The sequence below is a fragment of the Eublepharis macularius genome, chromosome 9 (genome assembly GCF_028583425.1).
Source record: "Eublepharis macularius isolate TG4126 chromosome 9, MPM_Emac_v1.0, whole genome shotgun sequence".
NCBI lineage: Eukaryota > Metazoa > Chordata > Lepidosauria > Squamata > Eublepharidae > Eublepharis > Eublepharis macularius.
The window spans coordinates 55,969,380-55,984,243 of NC_072798.1; the positions used below are offsets into that span (position 1 = coordinate 55,969,380).

The window sequence follows — 14,864 nt, forward strand, 5'->3', positions numbered from 1 at the left end:
TCCACGTGTATCCAGTCGTGCCTCTGGGACTCCAAGTCAGCGACACCGAGGTCCTCTACGCCCGCCACCCCGACCATTGGGCCCGCTTCACCCCGACCGGATGGCAACTCGTCAGCCTCCAAGGGTGCCAGCATCGAGACCAGACCGGCTTCATTTGCCAGGACCAAGCCTTTGCACCGCATCACCCCTGTGTAGCCCCGCAAGTCGACGCCCTCAACGAGTGCTCTTTTGAGGTCGTCCGGGAGAACAGCTCCGCTGTGGTCTACATTGGGAAAGGATGCGCCTGCGTGCGAACGGCCTGCGACTTTGTGATCCTGAACTCGTTCCAGCTCAAGCCCGTGATCCCGGGAGTCAACCGCTGCTTTTGCAACCTGTCTTCGGTGGCAGCCTGCGACTTCACCTACACGGTACCGGTCTGGACCCAAGAAGAGATCCTGGTGGCACCCTCCATCTATCGACATGTGAAGCCCATCACCCTTGGCATCGGTCTGGAATTAATTCACGAGCTCCTGGCACACCCGCAGCTCCACCGCACCCTCCAGAGCATCCAGAGGGACGGGGACACCACTGCTTTGGTTGTGTCCCACAACGGGAAGGAGATTTTGGATCTTGTCCAGCGGATTAAGACCACCGGGGAGCACTCGTGGTGGGAGACCCTCTTTGGCTGGAGCCCCACTGCCACTGGAATTTACAATTTGGCTTTGCACCCGATCGTTGTTATTTTGGCCTTCCAAGTTTTGTTATGTGCCTCACTACTTTATTTGGGCTGTTGGAGCCGCCGACAGCTCCAGCAACTCCAGCTGTCTTATCGATTGGATCATTACAATCCAGACCTCCTCTTGCCCTAATGGTTATTCCTGGCGCCCCGTTTTCAGCCCTTGTTTGTTTTATTGCTTGTGCCGGTATGGACTATGATTATGTTTATTATGTGTATGAATCCTGCACCGGCCCCATGGACGCTCTGCTGCCGGACACCGCTCCGAGGCCCTCTTGTGGACTAGGGGGGGACCTATTACTCTGCCTCCCAGCCCACGGCCCGCCTACGAGCGACTGCTAGCGGCACTACCTCCATGAGGACTAGAACTGTGTGCCTGAAGCCCTTCTCGCCGCCTGCCGACCCTGCTCTGCGGATGGACGCAGACAGCAAGGGGGGGTGGAAATGTGTTTTGGAACACATGAACTAAGTTTGCTTGTTTCTGTAAATATGCAACCCAGTCTAGCAGCTGTACTGCGGACTGAGCCGTCTGTGATCTTTGCTGCTCTATTGTTTTACGTTTCTTATGAATTTCTTTCCATTGCTTTTATGAATTTTAACTCCCATGAATTTAGCCCCGAGCTAGTCCCTCCCTCTATCTACTGCAAGTGCGCCCATGAACTTTATCCCGATGAATTTGGTTTTAACCTTTTGAATTGCCTTCTTAACCCGACTCCCTCCGCCGAGGCAGTTCTAGTCTATGAATTTGATTTTAATCCAGCCATATTGATTTGGGTTTTAATCGCAGAGTTTATTTTTCTGTCCCCCATGAGCCCTTCCGCCGCTTACCCCTCATGAATTGTTTCCACGCACTTGTTTTTATTCTTGCCGCTTTTGACTTCATGAACTATTGCTTTTAATCACATATATGTATTTATGATTTTAACCAGTTATGAATTAGCCTACCCTCAATGAATTATGCCATGCTTGCACATTTCACTTTACCTTGTATGAATTGCTTTTAATCCTACATTCATGAATTGAACCATGAATTGTCTTTGCTTTTAAATCTTATGCCTATGAATTGATCCATGTATATTAAATGCCCCTGGTTTTTAGTGCTTTTAACCCATCATGAATTCCGTATGAATTACCTTCAATCATGAATTAATCAATGTACACAATTATGAATTATTGCTATTTATATGCATGAATTGATCATTGCTGCCTATTACTATGAATTACTATTGCTATGAATTATTACTATTTATTCTGACGATTGCACTTAGCACACCCCCTGGTGTGAACCCAGAGACCTGCGGCCCATTGGCTGATCTAAATTGCACTTATTCGGTTAGGTGGTTCTCCAAACTAAATTTTTGAGTGACGCCTCCCCCTCCTTCCCTTCCCACTCCTTCTTCGCTCGAAGCTCGACCACCGGACATTGCCGACCACCTCGCCTTTGAAGTCAAGTTCGGAGACCCGCGCGCCTGACGTCCCGGGGTCTCCGAGGGGGGGAATTGTTGCCAAGTAGGCCCCCCTCCCCTGCTTTGAAGCCTGCTATGAACTGTGCTAAAGTTTCCTGCGTTGCTGTTTCACTGCTACACCAAAGACTGCTTTGCACGTGTGTGTTCTAATACACGTGTCAGTTTCCTGCCTGCGTGTCAATTACCCTTGCTGCTGCTATAGACTGTGTAGTTTACTGACTCCATGTTTGGTTAACTGCACAAAGGACTCTCTTTCTGGGCAGCCCTGCCCTGACCTGTATCTGGACTTCCTAGTGTGCATTTGGACTGTGTTACAAGTGTGCCCCGTGCCTGCATTGCCATCTGCCACGGACCGTGCCTGTTCCTTGCCTTGGACTGTGTTTTAAAGTATTGTTCCCCCTGCCTCCATGGAAGCCTGCCTCATATGGGCCCAAGCCGCTGCTAGCAGCCGGGCGCCAGCCGGGGAAACCTCCAGCGAGCCTGGCTAGGCGCTCCCTGGTCAGTTCCCGCCTGGAGCCTCCCGCGGGCCGGTCGCCGAGCTTGCCCTCGCTACCGGGCAGCCTGCTATCCAGCCCCAGCTATGCCCAGCCGGCATCCATGTTCTCAGGCAGCCAGAAGACCCTGGGAAGAGACTGCTTTGGGAAGCCATTTCGGCGAAGCGGGCACACCACGTCCGCAGCGAGAGCCCCTCGCCCCGCTCTGCATATCTTAGGAGCCGCCCCGGAGAAGAGCTAAGTGCCGACCATCCCAAGCACTTAGAGAATGCATCTCAAAGAAACCTCCGCATTCCAGAGCTGATGACATCAGGACAAGCCCTGTCCGCTGGAACATCCTTTCAGCCCACTTGGATTTCCCCCTCCCTCTTTTGTCCCCTCTTCCTGAGGTGTCACTTATCACAATCTGATTACCAAAGTGGCCCATCCAAGCCATTCAGTAGCCCATTAGACCCTTTGTTTTAATCTGTGAAAACCACCAAGTACAGCACCAGCCCCAGGGTACGTTTTGGGGTATTTAAGCTGGTCTCTCAGACCACTCGGTGCTCAGGCCATTCCTATCCAGACTTCCTTGCTGTCCGTCTGTGGTCCCAGTGCTGGCATTGGGCCACCTCGCTGTTGTGTCTCTGCTTCGCTTCAGGATAAGTGAGTATTCCCCCTACCATCGTTGGGAACCAGCTAATGCGAACGTCTCTGTATTTCATACTCTATGTTTCTTAGACCTTGTATGTTCTTTGTATGATTGTGCAAGCTAGGCTTACGCTACACTCAATACACGTGTTTGGACCTTACTCCTTGTCTGCCTCTTTTTCACTAGAGTGTCTGGGATCGGGACCTCCGTAAACATAGGTTATGATCCTCGCTTAATATTAATAGTTACAGACTGCTACAGCTAATTCCCCATTATAATAAAGAGCAGTTCTGGTAACAATATAACAAAGGACTACAAGAGTCTAGCCCCAGTTCATCTCTTCATCCACTCTCTCTCCTGATCTGCATACATTCATATTCAGTTAGAGAATCACCCCCCACGTGCCCGCCCACCAGGCCTACCAGAGCCTACTTTCCGGATGGAAGTAAGGTGGGTCATGTTGGCGGCCACCGCAGAACCAAATGACCCAGTAACAGTCTGCAAGGAAAACCCTCCAGCAAGACATGGTGGTGTATGTGGAGGCCTTGCACACACACACACCCTGGTCGGTCAGAGACACCAACATACGTCCACCAGATGGGGACATCATGGCATTGGGGCCAATGCTGTTGTCCACACCTCACATGGTGCAGAGGCTGTTGCCGCCCAAACACACCAGCTGGACATGGAGCATCGGACGGTTAGGCACATGGGATAATAATCAGTGTGAACCCTCAGACGAGGTACCCACTAAACTTGGCCCCAGGACCTGGCAGCAGCCCTGGAACCAGAGGATAGATCCCTATCCCACCACACACAAAAAAAATTCAAGCTCCAATGCACTCTCCCTGTCTCTCTCCCAAAATGCTAGCTCTCTCCCACTCCACTGCCTGCTGAAACTGAAAGCTAGAACTTGGAGCATGCTTCCTTTTATAACCAGAGGTCCCATAGAGCAAAGCAGGAGGTCTACAGTTGGCAGTCAGGACTGCCTAAAAGGGTTTGCAGGGATGAGATTGGAGTTCTCATTGCTACAGAACACCCCTCTCCCTCCTCCCCCGATCTCTGCTCCCCATGTAAACAATTTGGAGCTCCACACTCGGAAGGAAGACCTGCCTATCAAGCTAAGTTGGGCTTTGATTTGGCTTTCCAGGGCAACAGGAGTGCAGACAGAGTTCAGGCAGTCCCTGCCTCAGTTGCCAAGGGAATTGATTGAAAGCGCCTGCCTGTCTGGCTTCACGAACAGCAGAAGAATGCAACGAACAAGGCTGTCAATGACCACTTGTTCATTTACAATGGCACCTTACGAACAGCTTGTTCACGAACAGCCGATCGGGCTGTTCATAGGGTTTTTTAGTTCCTATTGGTGTTCGTGCCCACCTCTAGTTGATTCTATTCTATTATTTACAATATCTCTGTGAAATAGATTATCTTGAAAAATAAAGACTTACTCAAAGTCACCCAGTAAGTGTCATGGCTGAATACAGATTTCAACCTAGGCTTCCCAGTTCTAGACCCAACACTCTGTTGCACCACACTAGCACTCATATCAATATTCTCACTTTGCATTTTACTGATGATTGCTATTTTCCTGAAAATACATCACAGTGTTTTATTACCCTCACGATGTGTAAGGAAATCAACTATTCTACTTTCTTCGTTACTAGAATTAGATTATAGGGTGAATGTTTCTGCTTGTTGTAAATACATGGTGGATTATTAATTTTTATAGTTTTGCTTTTTTTCATGTGTCTGCATCTTCTAATTCATGTACTGCTATTACTTTTCAGGCCACATCTTGATTCATCAGCAGAACTTAGGTACTCAGTGGGCTCAATCATTGATAGTCAACCAGATTATAGATCTACAAAAGTGATAAGAAGACCTAGAAGAGGTCGTATGGGAATCCGGAGAGATGAACCAAAGGTTTATCTTTTTTATTGTTCTTTTGCTTGCTAGAAGAAGTGAGTTATATTGGAATAATATAACTAACAGATATTCATATGCTGATAAAAGCATAGGGTGCCTTTCACACTGGGACTTTAAAGCATTTCAGTACCTACTCTGCATCTCATGTTTGCAGGGGTTTCACACTTGAAAGGTAGTCAATGGGACACAGTACCGCTCTTTGTCCGTGGCATCCCTGATTTTTCTCCCTGCGGACATACCATGATGTTATTTTTGAAGCTGCTGCCAAGTCAAGGCTGGCCCGATTTATGTCAGTGTGAACACTTTTGTCCCCTTTTTGCTTCTCTTCCTCCCATCCTTTTCCTCAAGAGGTGATTGGTTTGTGTGGAATTAACCACTCCCACCCTCCTCAGCTCTCTGAACTCCTTGTCCACCATTTTTATCAGTAAAGCGAGGTAAGAGTCATATGGTTGCTTCTCCGTTGGCTTCCTTCCTCCTGGGTTTGCACGCACTCTCTTATTTTTTTTCCCAAAGCCAGGAACCATTCCTAACCTTGCTGCTTATTCCCTGCTGGCTTTAAAAGTCAGGAAAGGGTTAAATAGCTGCTTTTCCCTTCCTCCCTCCAGGGTATGCGCATATTCTCTCTCTTTTTTTTTAAAGCCAGGAATGGTTTGTAACATTAGAAACATTACTGCTGATTCCCTCCTGGCTTTAAACATTACTGCTGATTCCCTCCTGGCTAGGGTATGCACACACTCTCTCTCTTTTTTTAAAAAAAAAGCCAGGAATGATTTGTAAGGTTAGAAACGTTACTGCTGGTTCCCTCCTGGCTTTAAGCACCAGGAAAGGGTTAATTGGCTACTTTATTCTTCCTCCCTCAGTGGTATGAACTCACTCTTTTATTTTATTTTTTCAAAGCTAGGAAAATGGTGTGACATTGCTGTGTCCTAATGTAATGTTATTGCACTTTCCTCCTGGCTTTAAAAGCCAGGAAAGGGCTGCTTTTTTCCCTCCCTCCCAGTATGCTAAAAAAAAAAGCCTTTTTGCACACCCTTTTGCAAAACAATGCAGCAAGGAAGCTGCCGGGAGGGAATGAACCAGCAGCATTTTAACCCTTTTCTGACTTGGCTTTTAAAAAAATGAGAATGGAAGAAGCAAGAAAAATATATGTTTTCCCCCAGAACTCCGCACCAATTGCCTCTCTAGTGGGCACAAGACAGCCCAATCAGGAAATACAGGTGGGGGATGGGTTCCAACATTGCAAAGTTACTACACATGCTCAAAGTTAAAAAAAATGATTGATGTGAATTGCAAAGCCCCTAAAGCAAAGAGCCCAAATCAAAACTGCCTCAGACAGTGTGGAATGTGGGAGTGCCATGCCGAAGCCATTGCAATGGGGGCAAATGCTCATAAATGGCAGTTTAAACCGTAAGTGCGAAAGGGGCCTAGCTGAGGAGATGGAAACTTTGAAGAAGAACAGTCACTCAGCAGAGGCCTGGTAACACCTCCCATCCTGTTTATGAGATGCAATTCACAACTGGGCCACAATGGATGATTCTAGCATGATATATTATTCCTGAAACATCTTTTTTTTTAAATCCAAGCGATAGTGCTCAGAAGTGGTTAATTTTAATTGTCTTGGAGTGCATTTTATTCCTGTAATCAGAAATAATCTTATCATGTACAATAGCCAATTATCATGACCGCTCACAAAAGAAAATTGTTTACATAGTATTTTTCTAATAGGATGAAATACAGGTCAGTGTGATGCCATGAGAAATTAACAAAATGATTTAAGCATCTCTTGTAAAAGTAGCCTGAGAAATCTAAAAGGTGTTAATCACTGCAACAGCTTTTGAAAGCGCTAGCTCTTCAGTTTTTAATTTCTGTGAAAATTAGCATTTTACATTAAGCTGAACAGTATGCATTCCTACAATTTCTAATTAGGTGAAATCCCTTGGAGATCATGAGTGGAACAGAAGTCAGCCAATTGCAGTTCTGAGCAGCCATCCATTTGAGAGTGACACTGAAATGTCTGATATTGATGATGATGATAGAGATACCATTTTTAGTTCAATGGATCTTCTGTCTCCAAGTGGGCATTCTGATGCTCAGACCCTTGCTATGATGCTTCAGGAGCAACTAGATGCAATCAACAAAGAAATCAGGTACTTTGACTTCATTAAAAAGTACAGAGCTTTCTGGTCATTGGCAAAAACAGGTGGTGGTGGTGGTGATGTTCATCATTTATATAGTGCTTTCAGGGTATTCAAAGCACTTTATATTAATTTAATTGAAGCCACATTAAATTTTCCACTAACTAAAAGGGTTGGTTATTTTCCGTTAATTCCCCCTTCTTGCTGCAAACCCTAGTTTGCCTCTCATGTGGTTCCTGCGGGTCCCCTGTGCCCCAGGAACAGCATTTCAGGAAGCTGCAGCAGGAGGGAGAGAGGTACAAATGTTCTGATCCACTGACAGAAGTGGCTTGCACAAGCACAGAATTTAGTTTGGATCCAACCCACTATCTTGTTGAAATCCCTGCAATTATTATGTAAGGTAATTAGAACAACTAACATTATAACTATGTAAGTTAGATTAGTATTATTATCCTCATGTTATAAGGGATGTGGGCTGAAGCTGAGAAATTGTCTCACCTGGACTGGGAAGACCTAGTTCAGTCCTCACTCAGCCATGAAACACAATGCATGATCTTGGGCTTTCAATCTAATTTGCCACTCACAACTGTAGTGAGGATTAAAAGGGGAAGAATGAACTATTCATATCACCTTGGACTTTGAAGAGCAGGAGAAAAATATGACTGATTGATAGCAAATATGATATTTGAATCGGGAACTTCCTGATTCTTTTAGCCATTAGATTATAACATCTTTCATTTAGTCTTAATGTACCCACTTAGTAATATAATATATATTAGATATATAACATGCACTTTTAAAGCAAAATAAAGATCTTGTGCCTGTGGATGGGCACAATACACATATTCCACACAATACTGAAAATGAAAGGGAATCAGGCTTACAACATGAGGTTAGAATAATATGTCAGACAGCATACCATCCTGGAACAGGACAACATCCAACATACCATGCCAGAACAGCACAACATTCAGGAATCACTTGCCCTAATTACCTCATTTAAATTAACAAATTAGAAATAGAATACATAGAAAAAAATACAAAGAAATAGAGGACAACCACAACAAAGGAAGAACAAGAGGTCGGTTCCAAAAGATCCGAGAAATCAAAGGGAAATTCAAGCCACAGCTTGGGATGCTAAAAGATCAACACAGAAATACAGTATCTGATTAGGACAAAATAAATGAAAGATGAAAACAATACACTGAAGAACTATACAGAAGAGATGGAAGGATGATAGATACTTTCAAAGAAGTATCTTTTGATGAAGAACCAGAAGGTGAAGTAAAAGATGCACTCAAAGCAATTTAGAGAGACAAATCACTTGGAGTTGATGGAATACCAATAGAGCTATTTCAAGCTACAGAAACTGAGTACATCAAAATCTTAACAAGAATCTGTCGACAAAGATGGAAAACGCAACAATAGTCCACAGACTGGAAATGCGCAGTCTACATTCCGAATTCTAAAAAAGGGGGGATACCAAAGAGTGCAGCAACTATAGGACTATCACGTTAATTTCCCATGCAAACAAAGTGATGCTCAAAATTTTACAGCAAAGACTCTTACCATATATGGAACGAGAAATGCCAGATATTCAAGTTATAAAATTCATTTTAAAAAAAGAGGCACTAGATATCACATTGAGGAAATTGAAATTGTTCAAGATTTTCTATTCCTTGGCTCAATCATCAATCCAAAGGGAGACCGCAATAAAGAAGTCAGAAGAAGACTGAGACTTGGAGGAGCATCTGTGAGGTAACTAGAAAAGATCCTTAAAGATAAAGATGTCTCTCTGGGGACGAAGATCAAGATAATCCAAACTATGGTATTCCCCATTACTATGTCTGGATGTGAAAGTTGGATGGTGAAGAAAGCTGAGAGGAAGAAAATGGATTCATTTGAAATGTGGTGCTGGAGGCAAGTTTTGCAGATACCATGGACAAATAAGACAAATAAGTGGATACTAGATCAAATCAAGCCTGGATTCTCCTTAGAAGCTAAAATGACAAAACTGAGGCTATCGTACTTTGGCCACATCATGAGAAGACAAGATTTTCTGGAAAAATCAATAAGGCTAGGAAAAGTGGAAGGCAATAAGAAAAGAGGAAGACTTAAAACGAGACGACTTAACTCAATAAAAGAAGACGTACTACAGTTTGCAGAATCTGAGCAAGTCTACTAATGATAGGATATTTTGGAGGTCTTTCATTAAGAGGGTCGGAGGCAACATGATAGCACATACACACACAAATTAACAAAGGGGGAGATGCTTTAAGAAAGAAGACTCAGGGGAACAGAAGAATGAGGGGCATACTTATATGTGATCAAAGAGTCCTCTGAAAGTTGCAAATGGAGCCGTAATATTGGCCAGGAACATGCAGTGAGCAATTGATGAGTCTGTGGGCAGAAGACAGCCAGAGAAAAATTAACTTAAAAATGACGAAGAATTGGGTTATAAATAGCCAGGATTCCAGGAAGATGTGAGAACTCTGAAGAAATTTTCCAAATGCTGTTAGAGAAAGTTGTTCATATCCTACTTCTGAGCTTGCAATTTGGCTGGTAACAAAATGCTCAATGAGATTTATCTTCAGTCTAATCAAATAGGACAGTCCTTATATGTGAATCCCTGAATGGGATCATTGATATGTACAAGAAATGAAGGTGTTTCAGACTAAAATTGTTCTTAATATCAATTATAAAAGCACTCTTAAAAAACTGTTTGGATATGATGACTCAGTTCAGTGTTAACACAGACTATCAAACATTGCCCCTTGAGTCTTGTTTAGAAAGGCTGGCTATAAACAAATAACATTGTTAAGAATTTGGCTGTTAACTTCTTTTACTTCTAAATTACTTTGGATAGGTTAATCCAAGAGGAAAAAGAGTCAACAGAATTACGTGCCGAAGAAATAGAAAATAGAGTAGCCAGTGTGAGTCTAGAAGGCTTAAATCTGGCCAGGGTGCATCCTGGTACATCTATTACCGGCTCAATTACAGCTTCCTCCCTTGCAAGCTCTTCACCTCCCAGCGGACACTCAACCCCTAAACTCACTCCCCGCAGCCCAGCCAGGGAAATGGACAGGATGGGTGTTATGACACTGGTAAGGCAATATACAGTTTCACTGAATCTGTAATTTATTTTAATAAATACTCTATTTTTAATAAATATTTATGGCTACTCTGCTTTAATTTTAAAAGGACATCTCTTTTTTTCATTACTTGTTTATTTCCCTGTTCTCTTATTTATCCACTTTTTATAAACTTTTTGTGGATAGTAAAAATCTTGGCCATTTACACATATCTTTCCCTTGCACAAAATCGCGCAAAATTCATGGAATGATGGCATCTTCATGGTGCAATTTCCCATCATGATTCCATTTCATAGCACGATTTCTGACATCATTGCACCACGAAACAGAGTCATGATGGGAAATCGTGCCATGAAGACACCGTTGTTCCATGCGTTTTGTGCGATTTTGCTTAAGCGTGAAAGACATGTGGAAATGGCCCTTGTTCCCTGTTATCACAGTAAGACCACAATCTGGGCCCAATGCTAGTCTTATGCAAGATACAGTAAATAATTTTTTTAAGTATTATAACTAAGAGTTAAGCTGCTGAGCTAAAGTCTCTTCTCAAGTTTTAATATCAGTACGTCACCAACAAAGTCATAATTGTTACAATTTTACAATAATTGCGTTTTGTCTAATGAGAGCCAATGTTGCATGTAAGGATCAGGGTGCTAGACTAGCACTGGAGAGTCCCATGCCCTCACAGCCAGGCAACTGACTGGGCAATCATGGTCCATCATTTTCTCCGAGTAACCTATATTATAGGGTTGTGGTAAACATAAAAAGGAGGAGGGATGAACATGTAGAATACATGTAGAATGAGTTTCTTGAAGAAAGAGCAGGATTTTTAAAATGTGATAAATAAAAAGAGTGCACTGTTTGTACAGTAGTTACAGAATAAAATTCTCAAGCAAGAAGATTTTGTGAAAGTCCACACTCTTACCTGCTTGCCTAAAGCATCATTGATTAGAACAGTCAATTCTGTAGTAGGTGAACCTACCAGCTTATATTTGTATCCTTTAACGTTAGCCCAAAGTGACACTATTAAAGTACAGTAAATCTGAATTTGAATACAGGCAGTAAAATCAATATAATATTAGTGAGACCTCAATGCCTTATTTCTACAATGTATAGGGAATGTGTATTTTGACGTTGGTACTACCTTACTTTAAAATAAAATGGTTGTTAGAACAGATTAACATAATACATTTTAATACTGTTCTTAGTATCAAATCTTTCTATAACCCTAAATCCAAGCATCTCTTAGAGATAAAAATAAATGAAAAATAGCTAATTGCAAAAACTGGCATTTACATTTGGATCAGAATTTGTAGAGGATTGTATTAAAATTCCAGGGGAATAGTTGTGTTAGTCTGTTGCAAAGGTAACAGGATTCTTGTGGCATTGTATCAGAAAGAGGGCTGTAGTCCATGAAAACATACAGAGGAGTAAAATTATTATGCATTGGGTTTTGTTACAATTATAGCAAGTGCTATTTTCTGTTGTTCGAAAAATGAAAATGAATATATCATCAACATATTTTATTGGTCTGAAAATTGTCTTTTATTTTTTCTTTGATACCAACCCCAGCCAAGTGATCTCAGGAAGCATCGGAGAAAGGTATACTTGCATATATGTTTGGATGTTGTTATAAAGGTTCTTATTTTCATTCATAGTGCATTAGTCACTTGTGCAATTATAATTTCCCATTTTTTGGTCTAAATCGTTTTGCAAAATGAATTCCTATATTTGTAATTGTTGAAGAAACTTTAGAACATTTGAAAGTAAAACCAAGTATTTATGAACGGGGAGCTCCCCCAGGAAATCATAATGGGAGAACAATTTAGAAATCCCAAATGCATCTCCAAAATGTGCCTCCCTCAAGGATTATTAGATAAGCTTTCAAGGGCTTGAGCAATGTTTTTTGTTCCCTTCCCTAATACTTTTTTTAAGTCACACTCCACTGCTCTCAACATTCCAGCCTTTCTAGAGCATATTTAGGAGTCTTCAAGCCACGATTTTTTGTGGTGCAGGGGATTCCTTCCTTTTGATTAATTTACAGTGTTTTCTGTACACCAAGGAGCACCCAGAGTATAAGGAGACCCCTACCTTGTCTGCAGGGAGCTCCACTATTTCATTCTTGTTATGCATATGGACACCAGCCAGTTTAATTTTCAACTCAAACATGGTGTCATCTACAATATAGCTAATGACTTTCACCCTATTTGTGATGTCAAGCAAAGTTGTCATTTCTTGGGACTTTTTTTACCTATGACAGGTTATGCTTGTCACAAAACCAGGCCAGATGTCATAATACACTCAGTATTTTCACAGTGGTTGATATTGTTCATAGAGCTTTAGTTATACAATATCCCTATATCATATCTAATTCATATCCAAGCTACCAGATTAGTACAAATGTAATTATTATTTCTAGCGAAGTCTATAGCCTACCATGCTTGTTTGGCCAAACAGAGTTTATGACCATTTGAATTGGTGTAAGCTTATTTTTTGATTAATCTCACAGAGCTTCACTGTAGGTCCAGTCTTTCCTATTCTTCCTCCAATTCTCTGACCTTTTATACCCTATGTTCTTGACTGCCTTAAACCCTGAGGTCTGATTTGATCCTCCTAACTTATTTCTATCTAAGGTACATAGTTGTGTTTACTTAAGATCTATGTGTTTACCTCCATTTCATCCCTCATCAGAAAACCCCACACCTTGTATTTGGGGTTGCCAACTTTTTGACCCTGTGGGCAGCTTTAAAAATTTGAGATAAGGTGTTGAGTGCCAAAATAACTACCACAGGAGGCAAAGTCAAACCTGAAATGGCTACTGTAGGAGATGGAGCCAAACACAAAACTTCTGTCCTCATTATGCAAAAGAACTGCAGAAGGGAGTAAAAAGAAATGAAGGAAAGCCTGAGGGGCGAGGGAGGAAGAAAGATATTGGGGGAATAAAAAGAAACAAAAGAAAGTAGGGAGAAGAGGTAATAAAGATAAGGAAAGCCTGAAAGGGAATATACCATGAGCCATATTGCTTACCAGTCCTCTAGATCTTCCTGTTGCTGCTGCCACCATTGCAGGATGGAAAACACTTTCCTTTGAATAAGGGCAGCCAGTAACAAGCCCTTTCTTACAATGACTCCACCCTCTTTCTAAAAAGCTTGGTAGGCACATGGGGAAATATTGGCAGCTGCCATAGTGCACACAAGCATTATGTTGGGGAATCCTGCTCTGTCCACATTGATTCCTAAGATTTACCCACTTTGGTTTAACATAGTCTTAACACATAAAAACACAGCCACTTGTTCTTAACCTGTCCCAGAAATGATACTGGGCATGGAAGATGTTTTCTGAGACTTTCTTCCCCTCCCAGTAGAGTTTCTGGGACTTCCAATTCATCGTATGTTTTTGGGACTGTCCATGTTGTTTTAGTGTCTGTTCTCGTCTTATAATTTACCAGCCTTTTCTCATGATGTCTAATAATTTAATTGGCTTGGAAAGATTTATAAATTGGAAATATGTTGATTTTTATAGCACATTTAAATGATTTCTTGCGCATAATTTGAAAAAAAATGAGTTCTAAATTGAATTTCTTGCCAATTATGTATTTGTAGATTGCAGTAGTTGAAGAAGATGGACATGAAGACAAAGCCACAATAAAATGTGAAACCTCCCCCCCTCCCACACCTAGAGCCATTAGAATGACCCATACTCTACCTTCTTCATACCACAATGATGCCAGAAGGTAAGAAGTTTATTGCTGAAGGCATTGGTTAATAACTTTAATACGCTGCATTCGTTTTATATTACATTAATTTTTATGAGTTCTAGATTAATGTTTCTTGCAAAAATGCAGACTAAGATAACCATTTTAATTGTTATACATCAGTTATATTGAAACTGATTCAGACCAATTTTTTTTTTTAAAAAATCATTTTTCCTACCATGAAGTCATTTTTTCTGATCATTTCAAGGTAGGATCCATGAGGACTAATTTATTGAAAGGAAAAACTGGGAGTGACATTTGTGAGGTGTTAAATAGCACTAATTTGTGGAAGATTTTTTTTTGAGGTTCAAAACATAACTGAAGGTTTATTTACAGAAGGTTAAAATCAAAAGGAAGGTAGGCATATGTTTGAACTGACGTAACAGAACGTTTTTTATACAGCAACTTCACTGGTGTGAGGCACAAAACACTTGGTTTAACACTAGGTTGCTGGCTTCTTTCAGAGGTTGACAGTGCTTCACAAATGTTACACTTTATACTCAAACACAGCACGACTTCCCCTCCTCTCCAGACTTAAGGGTACTCCACTGAGACAAACCCTTCCTAGATATTGGGCAGGCATTATATTTATGAGCTATAACCCTGTTCCTGGCACTGAAGGGGAGACTCCTCTCTACCCACTTCCTTGGCCCT

General features: G+C 41.9%; 1 protein-coding gene across 5 annotated transcripts in view; it reads left to right on the forward strand.

Moving 5' to 3' along the window:
* PPFIA2 (PTPRF interacting protein alpha 2) overlaps positions 1 to 14,864 on the forward strand; it is a 366,803-nt gene that overhangs the window by 304,944 nt on the left and 46,995 nt on the right. For all 5 annotated transcript variants that reach the window (XM_054988848.1, XM_054988847.1, XM_054988849.1 and 2 more), the window contains 5 exons: positions 5,094 to 5,229; positions 7,159 to 7,379; positions 10,234 to 10,471; positions 12,029 to 12,058; positions 14,059 to 14,189. In XM_054988848.1, the coding sequence (XP_054844823.1) occupies positions 5,094 to 5,229; positions 7,159 to 7,379; positions 10,234 to 10,471; positions 12,029 to 12,058; positions 14,059 to 14,189 (756 nt within the window). The remainder of the gene's footprint in view (positions 1 to 5,093; positions 5,230 to 7,158; positions 7,380 to 10,233; positions 10,472 to 12,028; positions 12,059 to 14,058; positions 14,190 to 14,864) is intronic.